The 26,172-nt window shown below is 24.3% G+C and overlaps 1 protein-coding gene across 6 annotated transcripts in view; it reads left to right on the forward strand.

Annotated features, from left to right (window-relative positions):
- The window catches only part of LOC112685558, a 46,162-nt gene extending 21,252 nt beyond the window's left edge, over positions 1-24,910 (forward strand). For all 6 annotated transcript variants that reach the window (XM_025557487.1, XM_025557481.1, XM_025557486.1 and 3 more), the window contains exons 18-43: positions 11,278-11,545; positions 11,653-12,399; positions 12,460-12,641; positions 14,123-14,305; positions 14,380-14,608; positions 14,822-15,041; positions 15,100-15,193; positions 15,251-15,445; positions 16,001-16,335; positions 16,398-16,576; positions 16,722-16,956; positions 17,013-17,199; positions 17,505-17,625; positions 17,693-17,859; positions 17,929-18,325; positions 18,475-18,721; positions 18,893-19,332; positions 19,473-20,081; positions 21,346-21,478; positions 21,549-21,752; positions 21,818-22,010; positions 22,110-22,413; positions 22,472-22,692; positions 22,790-23,049; positions 23,619-24,027; positions 24,101-24,910. In XM_025557487.1, the coding sequence (XP_025413272.1) occupies positions 11,278-11,545; positions 11,653-12,399; positions 12,460-12,641; positions 14,123-14,305; positions 14,380-14,608; positions 14,822-15,041; positions 15,100-15,193; positions 15,251-15,445; positions 16,001-16,335; positions 16,398-16,576; positions 16,722-16,956; positions 17,013-17,199; positions 17,505-17,625; positions 17,693-17,859; positions 17,929-18,325; positions 18,475-18,721; positions 18,893-19,332; positions 19,473-20,081; positions 21,346-21,478; positions 21,549-21,752; positions 21,818-22,010; positions 22,110-22,413; positions 22,472-22,692; positions 22,790-23,049; positions 23,619-24,027; positions 24,101-24,598 (7,257 nt within the window). In that variant the 3' untranslated portion in view covers positions 24,599-24,910. The remainder of the gene's footprint in view (positions 1-11,277; positions 11,546-11,652; positions 12,400-12,459; positions 12,642-14,122; positions 14,306-14,379; positions 14,609-14,821; positions 15,042-15,099; positions 15,194-15,250; positions 15,446-16,000; positions 16,336-16,397; positions 16,577-16,721; positions 16,957-17,012; positions 17,200-17,504; positions 17,626-17,692; positions 17,860-17,928; positions 18,326-18,474; positions 18,722-18,892; positions 19,333-19,472; positions 20,082-21,345; positions 21,479-21,548; positions 21,753-21,817; positions 22,011-22,109; positions 22,414-22,471; positions 22,693-22,789; positions 23,050-23,618; positions 24,028-24,100) is intronic.
- Positions 24,911-26,172: the final 1,262 nt, after the last annotated feature.

The raw sequence follows: 26,172 nt of genomic DNA on the forward strand, positions 1-26,172 counted from the left end.
AGTAAAATAAAAAAGTGGACCCAATTGGTCTATAATATTACGTAAATAAGTCTTTATAATTTTTAATGACGAAAATGATCTTTTGTTCTATGCAATTAAAACTGGGAGTGTGGCGAAAATGATGAATAATTTAAATATATTTGAATATTTTTTGGAATTAAATATAGACAAAGTTTTGACTGCGTTGCCATAATCATTTATTTTTATAAATATTAGAGGTGTTTTAATCCCCAAAATATCCCCTGTAAATATGCCACCAAATACATAATAATATTTATTTTTATAATTATTCTAATTTTATTAGTTACAAAACATATATAAATACAACTGAAAGTAATTGGAATATTTTATAAAAGTAAGTTGAATAGGTATTTAAACTATATTCAAGTATACCAAACAACCAAACCTTTATTTATAATTATTGAATCATTAAGTACATATACTGATAACATCACTATAAAAGAATAAAAAAAAAAATACTACGAAATAATAAATCATTAACTTTATTCTGTAAATTTTTATATTTGTCAATTTTAACTTTGAATATTCAGATGCTATGAAATGTGGGAGATTATATAAAGTGTATTAAATAAAAATTTGGTTCGTAGTAATATTTGCTACATAAAATATTGAATAACTATTAATGACATAAATCGTGTATTCTAAAAAAATAGTTGACAAAATAGAAAATCTAAATTGTATTCAGCATTAAACACAACTACTAAGTACCTACTTGACACTTCAATATTTAATTATAAGAGTATTTCGTTAACAAATTTTTGAGTATTAAAAATGTGGTAAAATTGAATTATAAATATCATAAATATATAAATTAGAACTATTTTGTAGAAATTAAAATGTCTTAAGAACCAACCTACAGACGTAACACCTTCCCCTTTACCTTGATTATATTTTAGTACTGGAACTAAAACTAGCAATTCCTAATTGGTTGGAATTTAATATTGAAAAAAGTCTATTCCTTTTTCTCATAGTTATACGAAGAAAAAAATACATGTTGTTTTATATTATTAATCCGCTTGTCACAATTTTTATCTTTTTAACTGAACAAATAAACAAATATTTATTCATCGATAACAATAGTGGTTTTCGGCCCTCTTACTAACATTATTGGATAACTGCTTGTTTGCTATGAATAAACTCCGACATCTTGACGCATGTATTAAAAATATAAAACACTATCACATTCAGATAATGCAATAAGAATATAATATATTACAAACTGTATGAATATTATACCTCGTGAACAATTATAGTTGAAATAGTATAAATTTATAATTACAAAAATGGATAAAATGATGTTAAAAGTATTAAAAAGGAATATGACTTATTGGTCTGGATTGCTTTTAAATATTTGTTGTGTATTTTTATAAAATTTATATTTTCGTGTAAAATAATTTATTACAATTAAAATTTGATTCAAATTAGTTTTCATATTTTTATCATTAATACTTATTATTACTATTCAATATGAATATTTTAATTTTTATGATATAAATTAAATATTTATTTTGATTTATTTGATGTAAATTTCGAGAAATATAATTTTTTTTGTAATATTTGGTGTATAATATATATTTCTTAGTACTTATATGTTAATAACAACTAAAATATGAGGCAAATATATCGCATGGTTGTTAAATGTTTAAGTAGTAGTAATATAAATATTATGAAGTACTAAAATATCAGAGTCATTTGATTTGTATCACATTTAATTGTACTTATTATTCGTCTAGAAAAACACTTGAGAATTGTTAACTATTGTGTAATTATTAAAAATGTCACCTTACAGATAACTATAACATCAAAACAAGAATAAAGTAATTATAAAACATTTAATGAAAATGATAAAAAATTGATAAAAAATATTTTAATTTATATCATAGAAATTGTTAAGGGATTATATCTGTCACTGGTTGTATATTAACTCAAATAGTACGTATATTATAGAAAAAACGATATATTTGAAAAATTATATTAGTACAGTTATTGTAATAAATTATTTTTTTTTTTTTAATTTAAATTCCAAATAGTTTAATATTATATAGTATAATTGTTAATATTTTTTTGTTGAGACAGATTGAATAAGAGCGTTATGTATTATTATTCAGATTATATATAAATGTATTTTTTTTAATGGTTAAAATTAAATTCTAAAAACGCTATTTTATAAATTGTTTACTAAATATTTTTACTGCTAAAGAAATATGAACCATGTAATTTTCGAACATTTATTTTACTTAAAGTATAATAAAAAAGAAATAAACCTAAAAAAAAACACGTTGATTAAAAATCAAGTTCATATTCCTAAAGATTTTCTTTCAAAATTATACACAGCTTATTACTAATGTTACTTGACGTGTATTTTATTTTTTAACTTCTAAATTGTTTTTATATTATTTACATGTATTATTTATGGTCATAAACTAAAAGTTATGTAACTATAAAAAATACATTGGCAAGTCATACAAATAACTAAATTTTCCCTGCTATGTATTTTTGATAATTTATTTTATATTTAATGTTTTACATGGTGACTGAAGTGACTAATTATTTAATTTTTGACGATATATTTTCATATTTTAAAAATTAATACTTCGTAGTAATTTCCGATTTAAGAATTTATAAGCAAAAATATACGACAATTTTTGTAATATGGTAAATATTAAAAATGTGTCATCGACCATTTCTGCTTATTGTTATAAAAATTAGTTTTTTTTTTACCTAAAGTATTATAACCAGAATTCAGAATATATATATATTTTTAGTATAAAATAAAACGTACATTCGAAAATAAAAGACTGATGTTTTTGATATAAATATTGATCTATTTTTTCAACTTCGCGATTTTTTTTTTTTTTTTTGTTATTGTTTATAAATGATATTATGATATATACATTTAGGTATAATAACTAATTTTAAACCCAAGTGATGTAGCATTTTACTCAATATATAAATATATAAAAAAATTTAAAAAAAAACCAGTAATTTCGGATCTTATTTTAAAGAACTCGTCATTTTTGAAAAATGATTAATTGAAAATAACACAAAGAAAATTTATAGGTTTTAACTATTTTTACACCACGTAGTTTATTTACGAATATAATATTTACTTGTTATTATTTTCATTTTGTTTAATCGTTTAAAAATGGAAACCGTCATAATTTAAAAAATCAAATTATACATTTGTTTTGTATTATAATCAGCTTTAATTAATTTAAGCTAGAGAATATAATTTAAACTCTATACGAAAAAATTATCGAATAAAATATCAGACACGTAGTTCGACAACAATGCTGCTATCATTTGATAGTTAAGTTAAAATAATTAAATTTTTTGATGAGGAAATAAAAATAATATTCTTAAAGTTAATCGAAGAGAGATAAACACCGTATAGTATATACATTTTAAGTATTAAGTTAAAGTAAAATATATTGAATAACACAAACGTCTTTATAAACTTCTGCTTTACACGTGTCAAGTATTAAAATATTAGTCTAATTTACAACTTAGTTTTATGTTCGAAATTCTTAATTTTTTTTAATTTTGTTAATAAACGATAGTTAGCAAATGATTCTGTGTACGTGTATGATTATCATTGTACAAGTCGAAATCAATATTAACTGTAAATAGTATATACGCGTATACACTTAGGTGCATATATGCACCTGTGTGATTTTTTTCCTATTCGTATGGAAGTTTTTTCTTTTTACGACTTGTACTGTTATAAGTACTGAAAAAATTATTTGTTTTCTCGTCGAATGATATTTCGTCATAGTTTACTTATTTTTCATTAGAGTATTATAATCGTTATCAGTCACTTATTTGAAGGTTTATGTAATATCTACTATTTTTCGTTAAACAGTCATCTAAGCATTGCCACTCAAAAGATAACACGTAGGTACTTAAATATCGTGCACATTCGTCAAACGATGTATTTATTTTTGCCTTATCTTTTGTTTGAGCCTCGCTCTTAAATAGGTAGTATATAAGTAAGTACACTGAATGGCTGTTGATTCATATCGTATTGTTTTGTGTTCGTTTCGTGTCCAGGATGGATCTACAGACTTTACACTCTTTTATTTTATCCGTAATTCATTAAAACTCGTAAGTTTTTCAAAGTATGTTGTGAAGTTTAATTTTCTTATAAACAAATGAATTCGTTTCTCGGCTATTTATTCATGGATAATTATTGGAACGAGACTCATGGTTAACAACCGATGATCCAATCAGTTGGAAGTTTGGATCAAGGCATGTCATATACTTTTACGTTGATATAAAATATAAAATAATCTTTTAATATCATTCCATGCCAGATCTAACTCTTCCAGCTGATTGGATTCGGTGAATTTCGACATTTTAGTAATAATCAAAATAGTAAGATTTTTCGCACCTATCATCTCTGTAAATTTTCATAAACTTTAGTAATTGTTTGTCTTATTTCTATTAGTAAACATAGTTAAATGTACTTAAAATTATATTGTATGGTATAATTATAGATTTGAAATTTTACGAAATTATACTTTAAGTTTTTATATTTTTATTGAGTCTTCATTTTTATTCATATAATTGTAATAGTTCATTTGAATATCAGTTTATAATTTAACTTGAAAAGTATTATTAGTTTATTAATTGTTTGTATGGTTAAAAATGTATTTTGTATGTATGGTATTCATAAAAACATAATTTTTATGGGATTTTTTTAACTGTAGTAATATTTTTATTCCATTATTTTTTTTTTTTTTTATCAAAAACATTTATTATATTTAAAAAAGTAAAAACATTCTTGATAGCTATTTATTATAATTTAAAATCTATGTTTTCATGGTTGAGATCACGTCTTGGCTATTTTTCAAATATTTTATGAAATTCTTTACCGATTAAATTTATTCATAGATCGAAGATAATAATAAGATCTATTATTTATTCGAAAGTAAAAATTTGAATATAATTAATTAAAAAAAAAAAATGAATAATTTATCTAAATACTGAGAGATATACTGTGTAGGTTTTTCGATATATTTTTAAAATTTCATTTACGCATACGATTGGCCTGGAGACATTATAATGTATTTATTTAGATCAGGCCAAGATTATTCAAGCGTATTTTTACTTCATCAAAATTTAATCATTTGGGGTTTTACTTTTATTATTATTATTGAGTAATTTATAATATAAATTATTTTATGAAATTGTAATATTTTTTTTTTAATTAGTTATAGTAGCAACGGCCTAATTTTTATCTATATTTTGAACATGTGAATTCATGAATTAAGTGGAGAAGTAGTCTGTTCACTATAATATAATAAAATATTTTGCAAATATGCACAGTGAGATTCAACTCCTCCAACTTAATTCAGTCACGACGCACTTCGGAGATCTACAGAAATGGCCGTTGCAAAAATTATCATGTACTTAATATTTTAATTAATATAATTTATTTGTTGTAAAGACTAAAAAGCGCGTGGTTTATTTTATTTTAATCTGCAAATGGTGAATTGGAAAAATTATTTGATTTCTATTGATTATTGACATTGTGTTAACTATTATTAACTAATGTATATGATTGGTATTTATTAAAGCATTAATTTATATATTACAATAATAAATGACACATAATATTATTATATTAATGAATGGTAAAATCTTTAGGCTGATATTTTCATAATTTGTCTTTAATATAATTCTTATTTATCTGTCTATACTGAATATTGTATTATTATTATATTTAATCTAATAAATATTCTATGTAATAGTAATAATTTTTCTTCCATTTATCTGCTTAACGTGGTAGATAAGATTTATAGAATTGTGATATTTAAAAATATGCTTAAAAAAATAATTTAATATTAGTTTATATTTTACAGTAATCGAAAATCATCTTCTTATTGATATTTTTAAAATATATTTAAACATATTTAAACCAAAGTATAAATGCTAACTAATAAAATAACAACTAACAAGTAACTAATTTATTTAAATTGTTTGCTAGTAATATAAGGTATTCTCAGTACTTATCTAAATTGGTTATTGAAGTTGTACGAAAAATAAAATGCAGTATATACATATATATATATTATATGGGTTTATTACGTAAAATAACATTTACTTGTGTTAAAATAGCTTGGTACCTGTACTTTAGGTTCAACAGCCCCTCCCACTTGTGGAGTCCCTGATCATGATTATAAGATTAAAATAAAATTAATAATAAAACTAATTTTATATTTAAAATTTAAATAGTTTGTTCAGTCAATTAGTTTTTCTGCATATATTAATGTATTTTTGTGTATTATACAAACAAAAGTTTTTCACATAATTAAAAATGAATAACAGTAAAATTATCTTTAGTTTACATTTTTATTAATTCAATATCTTTAATAAATTAAAATTGATGTTGTGTAAACTAGAACTACTATCTAATATCAAATTCAAATTGGTACCTTTATAGCTATGCATGTTTCAATTACCATTTTATAATATTTAAAAAATATTATTTCGTCATAGGCATAACTGTTATTATATATGTGTAAAAGAAAAAATAAACTATTTTATAAGAATAAACTTAATTACAGAATTTTAGGCCTGTATTATTACTGACATTTATTACACTAACACAATTTGTACTGAATATTTTTTTAGTAATAAGCAGTTATGCAATTTTCAGTTAAGGTATAGGTATACATTTTTTTTAATTAAAAGGCGTTTATAATTTTTTATATAGAGAAGATTATACATGTCAACACGTAATTGTGTTAATAAATATTCAAAAAAATATTATTAGATATTATTATAGATAGTTATAATTAGGGAATGGATTTAAATGCTGTAAAAAACAAGAAAAATACCTTTATTAGGATTTTTACTAGAATTTTTTCTTAAAAATTGTATAAAAAGTGCTCTCAAAATTATTTTTAACATAGAAGACATTTGTTTTTTTTTTATTAAATAAATCCTTATTCTTATTAATTATTCGTATAGTTGTACTATTAATCTTCTCCTATATTTATTTTACCATTTCAATTATTTCCAAAAAATGAATATATCAATTAGATAGAAACATTTGTTATAATTTTACCTTGTTTTTCATATGAATAAATTCATTTTGACTACATTTTTATTTAGCTTTATCCTTTTTGTATAAAAATGACTTAAAACATAAATAATTTATATATGAAAGCTAAATGCATAATTGTATAATTGGATTTTGTTTTTTCTTTTATTAAATTATAATTTTTCTATGTATTTTTCAAAAGTTGTTCCTGTATACCAAAAAATATAATCAAGTCCCAATTACTCATATTTATTATGACATATTTTGTATTCAAAACATGTACTTTTATTATTGAGTAGATTCTATATATTTATTTAATATGTAATCACAAACTTATTTAAGTACGATATTCAAATGGTTATTGTAATTTGGTGAATTACCCAACCGAATGGTTCAAATGACTATCATTATTCGTGAATATTGAATTTAAACATGTTTTTATTTTACAACAGATTTTATTTTAACTTTTTTTATTCATTTCTCATATTTTCTTGCCGAAATTAAGTAGTTATAATTTAAAAAAAAATCTTAATTGATAAATCTTAATACATTATTATAGCCATACACTTGGAATTATAAAAAACTTGGAATGAAATTTTGTTTTGCTAATATATTATAATTTATGAGTAGAACATTCATTGAAATAGATATCCTGAATATTTTCTAATTAAAATAATACTAAAGTTTTAACAATATTGAAATCTAATAATACTCTTTGTGGATTATATAATATTCAAATATTAGAGGTGTTTCTTGTTATTACTATATTATACTATTGTAGATTTTATACACTATTTCAGTTATAATAATTCTTATCGAATTTTATGTATAGATGTTTTATTTTTAATTTGGAATCATTATAATGATCATTATTACCTATGCTTACAAAAATTATATTTACTTAATAAATTATACATGTATTAATAATATAAATATATATATTATAATATATATCGATCGGGCAGATCGGGTTCAAAACAGGCGCTTCTATTTACTAAAAACCTGCAAGGGCCATAAATTTACGGCCCAGCCGGGTCTGACCGGTCCAAAAAATGTTTGTGAAAAAAAGCTCAAGTCCGGGCCGAAAATCATTAAAAGCTCTTAAAAAGTCCATTCTGGTCTAAAGATATTTTTTATAAGCCTGGTCCGAGCAGGTCCAAAATATTTTTTAATAAAAAAAAGCCCGGTCCGGTTCAGTCCAAAATATTTTTTAAAAAAAAAGCCCAGGCCTGGCTTGAAAATAATTCCAAACTATTAAAAAAATTTGGTTCTGTCTGAAATATATTTTTAGTCCTAGAACATTATATTTAACTAATTACTATATAATAAAAATTTTTGCGAGTAATAATTGTTCATGTACAAAAATATGATCCACCCCTCCCTAAACATTATCAAATTATGCCACTGAAATTTAATAAAAACAAACTAAATCAAACAGAAAGTACATAAAATTTCTTATTGAAAACCAAACACTCAATTTGAAAAATAACCAGTAACCACACAAAGTACATCTAAAGATGATCAAAAATGTTTAAAAATTAAAATAGGAAGCCGGTAACACATTTAAATTGAAAATAATGTATCGCCTTTTGTCCTGAACGGATGAATTACAATTTTTAATACTTATTAAAACCTATATATCTTATAAACCATAAATATTAGACTAAATAGTAACATTGATTAAATATTTAATCAATGGTAGTAAATACTAGGTAAGAGTTAAATTCAATGTTTGGATTTAAAAACTTATCTGGACACTTACATTTACACATGACGGATTTTTGTTTTAACGATATATTTATCATTTCAAATATTGATCAAACATTATCAGTTACAATCGGGAACTTGAAGTATATGTACGTTGAGAATAACGACTAACCAAAATAATTTAATTGCAATTGCAATTCTTTTTTTTTACAAGTAGGTAACTACTGATTTTTACATTGAACTAAAATTTCTTGATATTTACTACAAAAAACTTTGTTTAAAATTGAAATTAATAGTTATAGTTTAAACAGTCAGTAAATATTTTAATATGCCTATAATGTATTAAAAATTAATTGTACTATTTTTACTTATGATATAAAATAAAATAATACGTTAATCATTTATACACGACTATTATTGGAGTGAATTCGTTGATATTTGCTACTACATTTTGCTACTAATCACGAACAACTAATCACCTTTTATTGATCAATACAAAATGTAGCCAAATAATTATTGTTAGTGCAAATTCAAATTTGAAAACGTAAATACCTTTCCTTGAAATTTTCCTCGGTTGTTTATTTACGATTATTCAATTCTATACCGGGCCGGTGAAGAAATATTGTCGTGGTTCAAATTATTTTCCCCGGTTACCGCCCGGTCAACCCGTATAGAATGTGTTGAAATAGACCTTTATGTTTTCACCATCAGTAATGACCAATTCGAAAATGTAGAGAGGTACGCAGGTAATGTACGTAGTTAAATTTATCGGAAAAAAAGGTTTCTATAGTTCGTAAATTGTGCGCTAATGAGTTGTAACCCGTTTATTCACACTTCTACAAAAATTGCGCTCTACTTTATTGTATAAGAATAATATTTTATTATTAATTAGTAAAACAGTATAAATAAATTTAATAATTGATTAGTTGGTTTTATTTTATCAATTCCTAATTGTAATAGTTTTTTTTAGTGATGTCAATAATGATTGTTTTTCATTTTCTTATGGCCCTAATCCTACTATTAACATTTTTGTCTATATGTGCAGAGAAGCAACTTGTATCCATAAACTTTAAATAAAGTTTATAATACACTCTTTACCATGTAATTGAGATTATCTTTTTAAGATATTAGAGAAAATAATTCAATGTTTAATGTTTTTGTAATTAAATAATAGGGTTGGGATTTTTATGCCCTAAAAAACCCCAAAAAATTCCCTAAAAAATATACTTTTATGACCTAAAAATTTCAAATAATGCACTTAAAATGCACTCAAATTTTTATTTTTTATACATTAAGTAAAAATAAAATTACCTATATGAACTATAAAAAAAAGTTAAAAGACGGAACATCTTATAAAATGCATTATAAAAATGACATTAAATGTATTCAAAAAATATATTACAAGTGTATGTTTAGTATAGTATTAGTACAAATTTAAAAAAAAAGTTGTACATAATGTATCATAGACTTGTATTTCGTTTAATCTGAAAAAAAAAACACATCGTTTTACACTCGTTATCCAAGTTTTGATACATTTCAACAATTGTCTGATTATATACTACGAGTTCTGAGTACCTACTTATAATCTGTTATATTTATATAAAGATCATGTTGGTGTAAAAATCTTAAAATAAAATTTCTAATTCATATTTTGTTTCCTAACACTCAAAAAATGCTCCAAAAACTCTAAAATGCCCTAAAACATTAAGAAAATTATCTAAAAAACTAAAGAATTCCAAAAAATTCAAAATAAACTTTCTTATTCTTCTTCTTATTCTTTCATTATTCTCATTCAAAAGTACATAAAACAAATTTATGACAAAACGAGCATCGCACAGTTAGCTTTGGAAACAATGCAAAATGCATCGAAATCCCAGTCTCATTAATAAACAATTCAATATATTTATAAACGAACAATTATATATGGATAGTAAAGAGTAAACATGTAAAATGTATTTTGAAAAAATTAAAACACTTAGAAAACCTAAGCATTTGTATACTATTTATTTAATTTTTAGTTTCATAGTGGAAGTATTTTATGTTAATTTTTAATACTTTTAATTCTTACAACTATTAATTTAATTTTATCCTAATTTAGTTATATTTTAATTTTAACTAAATCTGGAGAAAAAAGGACTTTTTAATATAATGCAATTTATTTATAAATGGTTCAGTTTTTTAAATTATAATAAAATATAATTTATACTACATTATATTATATATTTAAATGATTTAAGTATTCATAATAGGTATGTACCAAAATATTTCTTAATTATGTACCCAATCTAATAATATGAAGAAAACAAGTTTTCAATCAAAAACTTATCTTAAGAATTAATTATGTATATAAGTATAAATATTATTAAGTCTATTTAAAAATTTTAAGTTGAAAAAAAATAAAATTGGTTGGTACTATATTTTAAAATACTTGTCAAAATTCATATTTATTGTATTATTCATTATATTATTTAAAATGTATAAGTATATGTTTTAATTTTTAGATATGTCAAGTTGATTCCGATTGTATTGGATCGCTATATACATTTCAACATATGCATCAAATGTGCATGGACCCAAATATTTCAGTTAATAATCTAGATTTTGATTATTTTAATCAAAACCAACAACAGAATAAAACAATTATTATTGATGATGGTCGCATATATAAATCACCATTTACATTTAGTTTATTAAATTTACTGCCAAAATGCAGACATTATTCTTCTTTGACTTTTAGTCTTTTTACTGCGTCTGAAGATACTGATCCTGGTATGAATATAATTTAATTTAATTTATTGAATACAAATTTTTATTAATTTTCATAAATTTTTTTATAATTATTAATTACTTATTGAACATAAATATATATTTTTTAGCCGATTTAAATACTATAAGAAATGAAAAAAAATTGAACTATATGTTAGAGCGTTCATTTTATTTTCGATTACGGACAATCAATCATCGATCTTTTGATGTTAGTGACTCAAATACATCAATAAATATGAAACAGATGGTATCAAAAGTGAATGATCAAGATATTGGTCAGTGTTTCGTAAAACGAATTAACGACAGCCGTTTAATTTTAACTGTTGCTCCTTCGTTAGTTGAAGATAAATGTAGTACTATTGAAAGCTCTTCTCAGGATAACCTCCAACCATTAGGTCGTTCAAGAGCTAATACATGGCATTATACTAAGACTAATGGCCAATCAGTATCATCATTGAGTGCACAGCTTCAAGAACATTCTATACATTACTATAGAACAATGTCTGTGGGATCTAAACCATATTATAAAGACACTAATGATTTGCCTTGGGCTCAACTTAGACATGAACGTAATTTTTGTACTCCTGATATTAAAGATACTCAGGACTGTTTCCAAACTGGTGTTGATGAAGATTTACAGGATTATCCAACAAATATGTTTGTTGAAGTTTATGACTGTCGACAAGAAGATATAGAAAATGTACTGATGTCCGACAGTAATACATTTGATCAAACCATTATTAATGAATACATTGATAATAGTAGTTCTTGTAGTAGTACAACAACAAATAGTGATGAAGATGAAGAGGAAAATGTATTAATTTCGAGTAGAAAAAAAATTGTTTTTGATGAACCAGGTACCTATTCGAATAAACGTGTATATACATTTATTTTTTAATAAAATATTCATTTTGTAGTAGATCCAATGTTATTAGACAAATATTTATATAAAATTCAAATTGTCTATGATCGAAGCTTAGTAACTACTGTGTTTCATGCTTTACATCTGGGATTAAATGTTCAGTATTTAGATATTCAGCGTGCAGTAGATCGATGCCAACATCGTCTCATTACGTTCGACATAACTGATTACCTTAAGGTAAATAATATTTATTAAGTAGTTGTTTGATACATTTAAGTTATATTTTTAACTATTGGAAAAAATGGATTTATATTATGTTCAATAAATGTATTAATATTGTAAATAGTAATTAATATAATTTAATATTTGAGTATCTTGTAATGTTTCAATGTACCATAATTTACTTATATTGTTAGTATTCATATTTAATGATTGGTATTTATTGTACATTTTATAAAATTTAAAAGTATCTATTTTGTTATATTTATCCATTATGATTTAAATTCTTGAACATTTTGACAATTCAAGTTCTTAATGTTTTTAACTTAATGATTATTTCTTTTAATTAACAGAAAAAAATTGGGTTAGGAATTTATTGAAAGATAATTTTGATGATAATCCTTCTTTTCAATAACTAAAATGAATCTTATTAAATAATACCATTTTACTATAAATGAAAAGAAATAATTATAACCTCAAAACTTAAGAAATTAAATTGTTAAACCACCAACATTTTATAAAATATTAAAACTATGTATAAAATTGCTTTTTAATATTTTAACTTGATGTGCAAAATAATATATTAATTTTTTATTGAAATATTACATTTATTTTTAATAAAAATAATAAATGTAGTCTTAATGTAATTATAAGATAAATTAATCGATAAAATTTGATTATCATTATTGACTTAGGAAATGTAAAAGCTATAATTATTTTTTAATCAAAAAATTACTTATATCAATTTATTAAATTAAATTAATATTTCTACCACTATTGATTTTAATGTTTTAAATAAATACTAAAGTTATATCTGTTCCAGTTAAAGCAGTTAAATAATTCCATTATTTTATAAAATAACTAGGTATTTCATAAATTATCTCTAGGTGTTAGTTAAAGTTTGAAATTATTTATGAAAATTTTTACTTTAACTAGTTATTTCATAGATTATTAAATATTCTTGTAATAAATAAATTTTATTTTATACAATTTTAGTTTGATTTTCGTTAAAATATAGAATAAATTTAAATTTAAAATGTATTATATTTTATTTGTACACGCAAAGCTATTGTGGAATTTAAAGTTGCTCAATATTAACTTTTTTCTGCAAACACACTTTTTATCACATATTTTGGTAAAAGTGCACTTTTACCAAAAAAATGTTACAAATTTTTTTACACTTCCTCAGTAACCGCGCAGTTGACGCAGATTATAATGTAATACTTTCATTTGAAGTAAGTAAAATAACGATATTGTACATATTTTGTACAATATGACATATTAACGAAGTAAACCTCGAAAATGTATAAAATAACTAATTAAAATATAAATTATATACATTACTTACATTTTTTAGTTATTTCATAAATTACCTAGTTATTTGTGAATATATATCATAAATATTTGATTTAATACTTTAACTGGAACATTTATCTAATAGTTAATAATCATGATTATAGACAACATACTAATAACATATATGTTATTTGTATTAATAGGTTGTGTGCGATCATTTTAAAAAAAATGCCAGTAGTTGTTCTATTTGCCCTGCTGATAATAAAACTTTAAAATCTCATCATGATATGATACACACAACATTCTCATCAACACTAGATCGTCACATGCTGCGACCTGTTGCCAGTCATCCTGATTATTATTTCTATGATGTTGTGGACTATTTAGTGAGTTACTTTGTTTATATTTATAGCTATATGTTCATTAATCTATAGTTTAATAAATTTCAAATTATTTTCAGGATTGTGAAGATCATGAAGAAAATTATTACACAAGAACCAGATTATCTAGTAATGGAAAAAAATTTCTGAACAATATGTTAATGGGAGAAAATTTAAATAAAACACATTTCGATATACACGAAATAGATGAACAAGACATATTCCCCTTATTTGTACATTTAGTATGTACTGTTAAAACGAACACAATGACAAAAAGTCATTCGGTACGTTCGTTACCTACTTGTATACGTAAGTAATTTAGAGTATAACTCTTATAATGTTGGAATCATTAACGTACATTGTTTGGTGAGGATTTACAATATACTGTGTGAGCTAGGTTCATTAAAAAACTTTTTAGGAGGTAGATTTAACTGTAAAATAAACTTTGCTCAATTTTTTTTTATTTAATTTATTACTTTATTTATTATTATTTAATAATTTATTTTATTTATTTGAATATAGTTGAGTTAATGAATCAAGATGATGACAGTCAATCCACTAGAACCATAGATCTTGCTAATTTGAAAGTATCATTAGATGTGTATTGTTTAATGTTACCAAATAATGATTATGATGATGATGATGATGTCAATGAAGATGGAAACGATGATATATTTAATAAAAAGAATAGTTCAGAGCAACTACATTTTCCAATTATTAACAATTCAACTACCCAATCAATGTCAGTATAACTACAAAATAAATATTATAGTTTCTATAAAAACAATTTTCATTCACAGGAAACAACCTGAAGATTATGAAAATCCATTTATTTATTTGAGTTCCTGTTTACCTCTTCGGCATGCACAAGGATTAGCCGCTTTTGTAGCTGAGGTATACACAATTATTTCAAATAATAACATTGTTTAATTATGTTATATTTTTTTTTAGGTAGAATGGTGTATGCGCGATGAAATGGCAGCTGGTCTTTTAAAGGATCCAATTGTAACACCAAATACGTTAGAAAAAGTCATTGATCATGTCTTAAATTCTCCGTATACTTCATCAAACGAACATCAACAAATACCTGTTCATATCGTTGTACCAGGCCCTTCTAAGTATAATAGTATTTCAATATTTTTACAGGTATGTTATAATTTTAAAATTCACTAAATCTTTTTAATTTAATTTAATTTAATTTTTTTTTTTAACTTTCTTTAATATTTTATGTATTATTGTTTTACTGCAGTTATGCTGTGTATTGTGAATTTAAATTTATAATTTATAATATTCTTAATTTTGTTATTAAAATAAATATTGATAACCTCAAGATTGTTAATGTAAATATGAATTAAATATTGAGATATATTATTTTATTATTGTTTTATATACTGAATTTGAGGAGAAATTACTAGTAAAATATAACTATTTGTAATATATATGTATATATTTTAGTGTTTGAACTTACAAGATAGTGCTTTCTTAATATTGCTATCTATACGTATATATTATACACTTGTAGATAATTATTTGTTTTCTTATGTTTTCTGTTTCATCAAGAATCCGAATATATTAATAAAATATAATATGGAAATAATTTGTCCATACATTTTTCTCTTTTAAACTGAATATTTTATATATATTAAATAAATAACTTTGATATTAATAAACAATATTAATATTCAGTTTTGTACGATTTAGAAACTTGATCAAATGAATATAATATACAATGAAGATAATGAAGATGATTGTGGATTTTATACTCTTGAAAAATCTACAAACAATACATTTTATGTTGTGGAAAAAAATATGCACCTTAATCCTGATAGTATGACTTCGGACAATAAGAATACTGGAGTTACTGATGATTGTGATTCAAAACCTTTATCAACCAATACAAAAAATAGTCAATCAATGCTGCCAAATTTTTGGATAATACTAAAAATTCAAGGTGAACAGCAGTGCCAAAAAGAAAATAAATCTGAAAATAACTACTTAGTCAACACAATAACAGTAAACTTGTACTTCCATTGCCGGTAAAATGACTTTCTAATTGATTTATTTATTTCTTGTTGTCATATGTACATTTTATTTTCAGGTTTACGGAATTAGATATTCAAGGAAGATATTCTGCAGTAAAGGAAATTGTTGGACAAAATATACGTCAAGCTGCTATAATAGTTAATCAAACTCTTTTACTTTGTCGTTTACATGATACAAGAATTTGTGATTCATTATTAGAGTCTGTTAATGAAGAAGTAGTTCATTCAGATGATGGTATATATGTTTAACAATAATAATAATGTATTATACTTCTTGTTTTCACTGACTTATATTATTTTTTTTATATTGAAATTTTCAAATAACTTTGTTTTATGACAATCATAATAAAGTTTTTTCTATTATTTTTGATGTTTTATAGATGATAATGGTAATAGAGAAATACCAAAAATAACTAAGCATTTTTCTAATGGCCAATTTAGATGTCCTGTTGTGTGGTCTACCCGATTTTCACTTCATCCCAGGCTTCAACACTCTATTTCTATGCTTTTACTTGGTACACAAGTTTTACATACTGTACTTGATAAGTTTTCTGTTCGAAATCGACGCAATATGTTTGTCTATAAGGAATCAACTGGTTCTGTATTTTATTTAAGGTAAATTTTTAAAAATATTTTATGTATCAATGTTTATTACTATATTTTTTTTTCAGACTGTATGAAAATTCTAGTCAACAACAACAAAAAAATAACTTAGGGGACTCATATCAATATGATTCAGATGACGAAGATTCTATTTCAAGATGTTCGTCAGCTACTTCAACAACAGCTACAGTTTCATCATTAGTAGTTCCTTCCAATAATTTAAACTTCTATCGCAAATATTCTGAAGAATTTAATGTTTGTACATTTTTACTTAATTTCACTTATGTATAATATGTCTAAAAATGTTTAAAAATAAGAAATAAAAGTAGGAAAAAAGAAAAAGTTTGGAGAAGAGAATGTTGAGAATAATTGGGAGAGAAATGAAGAATGCTATGTCCCTATAAAGTGTTAAAGAATTGTAAACGATCGAAAAATGTAGAAAAAACTATAATAATATTAAAATTTGAATAGTTTAACTCGAGTTTACCTCTAGTCAAGGAAGAACAAAATAAACATGTTTTTATATAATTACCCTATTATATTAGATTATTAAATTTTAGTATTCAGACAGTAAATCCATTCAGACTCCTGGGACACGTTCTTTAGGAGGTTATTGGGGCGATACAGATTCAAGAGATGTTGAAGATGTAACATTAAAAGTTCATGGTATATCACCTGCTGGTAAGTTGAATATTATTGTTTGCATTGGTATGTAAAATATATTGAATTTAATTTTTAATTATAATAGGCACCGAAATTCGTATTGACTTGGTTGAAGTATTACAAAATCGATTAAATGATGCCGTATTAGAGGTATTGACAACTATGTTGTATAGAAATCCAGTTTGTAGACTATATCCAGATGATGTTCGATATGTACAACCATATGATGGTCCTCCTGATTACACTATGAAAGTAATTAATTTCAATGCACTATTTTATGTTTGAATATACCTACCCTTTTTTTTTTAAATTTTTTATTAGTTATCATTGCCAGCTGAAACAAAAATCAATAAATTGTTTAATCACAATTTGAAACGTAATGCTGCAGCATTATTGTTATACCCACCAAAATATGCTAGTCGTCATCATAGATTTAACTATGTATATGATACATCAGATAATCAAGAAAAACCTATCATCCGATCGTTTTTTATGTACAATCAACCAAGTGCTGGAACAAGTGGTACAGGTGGAATTCGTGTCACAAGTGGTAATCGAGGTTTAGCATGTGTATTGTTCGATATTTATTCGAACAAAGATAATAATTCAATGGATACTTCATATGATTATCCTATTAGCCTTGACTTATTTAAAAGACGAATACAAGCAACTCGTATAGATGATGATTTGAAATCGGTTGTTGACCACAGTGGCTACAGTTAGTTTTCATTATTATTTATTTATTTAAAATTAAATGAGTATAGACCCAATTACATGCATAAATATAATTAATATTAAATAATACGAAAATATTAAGTGCATTTTTTTTATATATCTGTAACGCATTGATATAATTGTTATTTATAGTTAAATTGTTTGTGTGGCGTCGTGGTCGGGTCAACATGGAAGCTCTTCAAATTAAATTGACCTCAGCTGTTACTAACTCTTTATGGGACATTTACATTGAACGTTTTCTTTGGGAACAGCCCATTATAATTGAACAACCTTCTAAATCGTATGTTAACCCATTATGTATCCAATATTTATCCAAATGGATAGCTTTTGGAGCACGCATATCAGTTCCACTGGCTCACCATTCTCAAATATACTGTCGGTATGTTTAATAATTACATAAACTATTTATAATTTAACTATATGCATATAAATATGTGATTTACACTTTGCTTAAATTTTATTTTCTCTTATTTTGTTATAAAAAACAAAACAACTTATTATTTGACAACCTATTTTTAGATTTAATATCATAATTTAATTTTTATTATAGAATACATATAAATCATGTGCTTAGAGAACTAAAAACCCATTTATCTTGGTTTGGAACATCAACATCAAATAATTTAACTATATCAATTCGCTACTTCTACATTCCTCGTACACAATATGGTCAATCTCGAACTGGTGACATCAGCAGCAATATAATAATTGGGTCTACTGATCCACTGCAACTGGAACCAAAACCGAATAATGATTTAATGAATAACTTAGTGTTTTACGAATGGCAAATAACAGACACTAATACAATCATATTTCCACCTGCAGCTGCTTGTGTTTTAATAATTGCATCTGTAATTTCTTTAAAAAGAATTAAACAAAAACGGAAACAACATAATCAAAATCGAAATAAAGATAACGAATTAAGTGATTCAGATACAGATAATGGTTTTATTGTACCAGAGGATGAAGAAAACACAAATAGTGAAGAAGGTAAATATTAGTTAGTTATTTATATAAAGGAATTTAACTATAATAAATATTTTAAGTTAACACAGTCATCAAGTATATGTTATAACTAATTTAATTTTAGCCAAAAATAAAAATTTGTTTAATGATTTATATTTTTTTAGAAAACACTAATATTTCAACTAACAATGATCAGACAATAAGTTCAAGTTATAATACAACTGATCATATTAAAAAAAATGTCATGGTTGATAATAAAATATATCAAAAACAACAAAACAAGAACCTTTTCAATAATAAAATTTCTAAATTATTAATGTTGAGTGTGTCTGGTCAATCAATTCATACATTATCATATAACTGTCATAATGATAATGATCAATCTATTGCCATTCACCGTTTAAGTCGCTGGTTAGAGTGGCGACAAACTGTTTTCACATCATCTATTTATCAAATGATGGGACTTAAAACAACTCAATCATATGGTCAATTTGGTGGTACCCGAGTTCATAGCCATTCTTCAAGAATGAATAATAATATTGATCTATTATTGGATTTTAAGAGTTATGTTTCTGCTGTTGGAGATCATGATACAGTTAGGAACAATAAAGTTACTTTTGAGAAAAACACTAGACTACCAAATAACCGTACAAAACCTATAGATAATAATGAGACTGATGATAAAAAAACAAAATCAATTCAATTTGGAAAAGATGCTCATGATTTATATATTGAACAGTTGGTGAGAAATAGTAAACAACAACGTCGCATAGGTAAGATAGAGCAATACATATTTATACTATTTAAAATATGAATAGATGATTCAAACTTTAAATTAAAGAATTAAAGTTAAATTCAAGAATATAAATGTAGGTCGATCACAATTTAATATTAATTCATACAATTAATAAGAATCCTACAAAAATAAATTATAAAATACACAAGTCTACAATAATTTATTGTTAAAAAATGTAAGCCATTATATTTATTACATGTAAAAGTCACACTGACTTAAATTTAACATTGTAAAATAAATTTTTGTTTCGGTATATTTTTTTGCATTATAATTTAAGATTTTTTTTATCTATTACTAAATGTGAAGTGGATGCAGTGCTATAAGGTATTTGAGTAATAAAAATATTTGAATAAAAGTATTCAAATACTTTTTTAAGTATTGAATAATTTTTTAAATACTTTCAGAACGAAGTATTTTCAATGGTATTTTAAATACTTTTTTTCTATTAAATACTTATTTGTATTGAATAATTTGTTTTTTTTTCGAATATTTTATTTTTATTCAAAATATTTGGTAAGAAAAATATTGCCTATTATAATCAAAGCCCGGAGGTTTGTGAAAATCAGGTTTCTGAAAATAGATATTCAATAACAAAATTTCCTTTTGTATTATTGGATAGGTAACTGTTAAAATCAGATACGATATCTGCCTGGTTATACGGGATAACGAGAATAACAATGATTTTCCCACAAATCGCTAAGTATCTACAAGCCTACATCGTTTTTATTTATTAATTTAAAGACTTGTGTAGTTGTTTTTATAAGCTACTGGCTACTAAAATTACTTCAAGTTTTAATATGAGTAATTCTAGCTAAAATACTGATGATGAAAGTGATTAAGAACCGTATAATGCATCTCTTTCGACTATTTCTCTGCATAATTTTAGTTTATCGTGGCCTAATTACTTAATTGAAAAGTATTCCAAAGACTTTTTAAAAGTATTCTTTACAGCTCTAAGTGGATGATATACTAGATGATTAAAGAGTAATCGAACATTATTGTAATTACAGAGGGCGTGCTTTTGGACTCATTAGTTGTACTTAAACAGTCTAAATTTGTATTTTTGAAATGTATACAATATGAAATTAATATAAATTATTATTAATTACACAAAAATAAATTATAAATATTGAGATACATCAATATTTACTGAACTACAGTTTAGTAATTACTTAAAATTTATATAGGTATATTTTTACAACTACTTTTTTCAAACTGTAAACAGTTACTTATTTTTTCAGAAATACATCAAAAAATGTTATATGATATGTGGATTCAAGAAGATGCAACTATTACAAAAGAAGCTTTTCGAGCATTTTATCACCATAGCCGATTACTTCATTATTGTCTTACACCATTGCTGTTTCTGCCTAGGTAATAAAAAAAAAAAAAATCAATAATTATTTATAATGATCTTCATATCTGTTTTAATTTACTTTATTAGATGGCGTTTAGAATCGGCTGCTACACGAGAACATTTAGTTGATGCAGCTAAAACAAGAAATTTAACTTCTCCACCTCCACCACAATGGCATAAACGATTATGTATACGATTGACTAATGCTTATGCTCATTACATTGAGACAAATAGTCTCTTTAGCGGTTTCCAAGTAATTCAAGCTAGCAAACCACGTGCTTTTAATGAAGGGTAAGATAAATTTTATTAAATAACTTTAATGGATTTAAATAATTAACTTGCACATTATATTTTAGTGTAACAATGGAAACAGATTCCACTAAATCCACTACTTGTTACTATAAAAAATCTGTACCCGGAGCTACTGGTGGATTACTGCTTATAGAAACTGGCGTGTGTCAACCATATTATTATGTTAAACTTTGTGGTGTTGAAAGAGCGAGGATTACAAACCAACTTGAATATTATGAAGATAAACATAAATCACAGGTATAGAATACTTGGTTATTGATTAATCACTTATTAATTTAATATTAAAAAAAATTTACTAACATTATTAATGTTTTACTTCTCTGGTTATTTATTTAGTTTTCACTCTTGGATCAGTCAGAAAACATTATACAGAATATGCATTTGCATTCATTTACTTATGATTTTCATGTACGTGTACTATCTGACAGACTTAGTAAATTAGTTCAAAAACAAAAAACTGGCAAAAGAAATAATTATGGACGTGATCTTTCATTGCTCTTAGAACAGAGAAGCTCTGTACAAAATAGTGGAAATAAATCAGGAAATAGTAGTAAAAAAAATGCTATTGCTGGATTTCTTGATGATTTTTTGAAGTATTATCTTTTACCGCCTTTATATTCCAGTTGTTTAGTTTTAGCCGGTATTATTTAAAGCATTTTACATTTATATAAATGGAATCATAATATTTTAATCCTTAGGTATTATCAAACGCACTCAAATATCTGTTACTGGCCTCCAACTGTATGAATATTTATTAGAAAATTGTTCTGAAGATTGTGATGGAATGGCTGTTATAAAAATTTGTGACAGTTCATTAGTAGATGGTGATGATGGAGCATCACTATTTGATGATGATGATGATGATGATGATGATAATCAATTTTTAGTGAATCAAAATTCTTCAGGCAACGATTTAACTGTAATAATGATTTAATAATTTAGAACATTAGTTTTTTTTCAAATTAAATAAATAACATAATATTTTATTATGAAAATAATAATATTATAAATTGTAGGATTTTATTCTTGTTCATCATATGGCTGGTAGTGATATACAACGAAGGCAAGAATTGCAAATGAATTCAAAATGCTATAAATCAGGAGCAGAATCAAATGACCTGTATATTGATAGTCAATATGAAGTATGTGGTCTTTATGACGCAACACTGGTTATGACATTATCGTCAGTAAAAAAGTTATTATTAGACACTAGTAATGAAATTAATTTATCATATTACGTGTTGTTGACAAATAATGAAAATGATAAATTGGAGAAGTAAGTCTTTGTATACTAGCATATTATGTATATTATATTTTAATATGATTAAGTATTTGAGATTTTGAAGTTCTAATTTTATTTTTATTCATTGCTAGACCATATGTATAATGTATATAACATTATATATCTCATATTCATAGAATTTTTTTTAAATATTTTTTATAATAAAGCCAATAAGGCTAAAACCTTAAATTTTATTATGTTAATCTCATCGTTTGTAAATATATAAAAGTAATTTAAAGTGAGAATGAAATACAGAGAATAAAAAACTAAAAACTTGGCACTACTTTTTTGATATGAATATTTTAACAAAATTACTTTATTATATTCAATAAAATGATCATCACCGATAATAAAATAATAAAAGATATATTATATTGTTAAAATAATATTGCCAAATTTATTGAGCTTTAAGCATTAGATACATTAGTACTTAGATACTGTCTTTCATTCACAAAATTACTTTTTTTGGTTTTTTTAAATTTTTTTTTTATACCAAATATGCTATGCTTATTTATCCTATTTCATATAGTTTGTTAAATATATATTTAACTTATGTTTGCTAGAAAAGAAATAATGAACTGTAATTTGCAACAAAGACACAGCACGCCTATCCGTCCATCAGTTCAAGGAATTGACCAAACTATTAACCTATTATCTTCTAGTGTACCTAGTGATAGCTTGGGTAATGTCGAAGGATCTTCTACTTGTTGGGGTAGTTTAGATGAAAATAATACTACTAATTGGTCTCAAACTCCTACTCAATCATCAAATTTAAAGAAGAAATTAAAAAAAAATCATGGCCGTATCAATGATTTGAATGATCATCATCAGCAAATGATTAAGAAAACTAATTTGATAAAATTTTATGAAAAAAAAGCAGCAGAATTAGTGGCACATACCGTAGATACAGCAGCCAACCGTTGTCGAATTCATTTATTATGGCAAACATTTAGCTTACCGATAGATCAACAGGTATATATTAATTTAGAATTAAATTGTTGATTCTTATTAAACTTTATAATCAAATGTATTAACTTTTTTTTAGAAACTTGGATCCACAGGTGTTACATTTGATGAATTAGAAGAACTAGTAAATAAATCTGGACTTGTGAAACCATTGTCCGAATACGACAAAAAATTGGGCCCTTTAATAGAAGAACTTTGTAAAGGACCTCAATGGTTTACTTCAATACATAAATTAATTATTGGTCATACACCAATATCAACGTCCTCTACACATTCACCTCGCTGTCATATTTATAACAGTAATAAAACAGAACATCAATATCTAGTAGTTTTACCAAATCTGTCTGATAATGTTGAGTTTAATGCATTCATAATAATTGATAATGGAATAGATTTAAGTGAAAATATTGTTGCCTCGTCAGATTCTTTAATTAATATTGTATTCAGGAGAAATTTAAATGGTTCTGAAGAGATTAATTCACTAGTTGAATCAGTTGGAAAAGCTATTTGCTATCATATTTGGCGATCAGTTGCAACAGCTACTGCTACATTTACGGCAGCCAGATCAACTACATAGTCTCATTTATAAATATTTACTCAGAATCAAATATTTGTTAATAAAGAAACCATATGACTTATCCATACTAAAGGTTAAATAAATATAACCTAATAAAGCTGCCATTTTAATGATAAATATATTATTATCTAGTCTAGTCATTTCATTTTCCAAATATTTAATCATTCTATCATTAGTTCATAATACTTTATGGATTTAAAACATGATCACATGTGAGTTTTAATTAATAATTTTTACTAATATTATTATCATAGTTTTATAAATTTTTAGTGTAGATAAATAAAAGTACCTAGACAGATTGAATATTCAAATATGTACAACTATTTATCAAGACATTAAAATAATATTTTGAATCAATGAACATTTGCTGTTAATAGAATTAACTTTTGCTGTATTTGATATTTCTACATTAGAAATTATTTTTTTTTTTAAAAAAAAAGAATGTTTAATCACAGTTAACTGTAAAAATTATTATGTACAGATTATTAAATTTGGTAATACAATTGTGATTATTAATTATTAATTTATAGTACAATTATAATATTTGTTACCGAGTATTATTAATGATTTTTTGTAATCAAAATTATTAATACAACTTATTACTCTTGCTCAATTTTATCATTATATTACTGGTACAAAATTAAGTTATTAAGTATCTGTTATTTTTTTTTAATTTTATTAAAATGTCACTCATTTAACATGTACTTTTTTAGCTGAATAATTTTAAAATTTAAATTTATACTTTAACTATTGTTTTATAAAGCGTTTTCTTAGCAAAATTATCTACTGATCAGATTATTTTATTTGTGTTTAATTGTTTTATATTTAGTCAATTTATATTTAATAAATTTAATATAAATTGCTAAATGTATATACTAATTCATTACAAAATTGCAGTTTTTTATTTTGAAGAATGTATGTACCTTGCAATGGCGGATTGGCCCACCGGGATACTGGAAAGGTTCTCGGTGGGCCGGTAGTTGTATTATAACACTGGACCGATGTACTTGGATTAAAAATTATTTTATAAAAATAATTTTTTTTTTTTTTTCGTGTCAGACCACTTAACATTTATAAAATATACATCATAGAGTTAAAAATTAAAAGTTAAAAAATTATTAATAATTTATAACTAGTCAACATCAATTATATAAATAAAATAAAACATAAATAGTAAACAATTATTAAATTTCTTCTGTTGTCCAAAAAACGAGCAACTTCCACCGCTGTTTCATTTGTCTGTATTAGGTCATCTTCCGAACATTTGTTGGGGCTCCTTGGGCATACTAATAGGTGTGCTATTATCTGTTCTTGACCACATCTACGTTTTGTGTTAGAATCGTTAAGGTAGCCCCATCTAGACATGTTGTATTTTGATCTGCCTACATCTACTCTCATTCTGTTGAGGGTTCTCCATGTCTTCCATTCTAACTGATGGTCTGTTGGTATCTGTTCGGCTGGCTCCATTCCCCAGCTTGTGTCTACGATTTGATCTCTCCAGAAGGTTAATGATGGGTCTTCTATTAGGATCTCTGAGTAACTTTTCCTTAACCCGTTTGTATTTTCGAGCAATA

Source organism: Sipha flava, unplaced genomic scaffold (genome assembly GCF_003268045.1).
Source record: "Sipha flava isolate LNK unplaced genomic scaffold, YSA_version1 282_pilon_pilon, whole genome shotgun sequence".
NCBI classification, from domain to species: domain Eukaryota; kingdom Metazoa; phylum Arthropoda; class Insecta; order Hemiptera; family Aphididae; genus Sipha; species Sipha flava.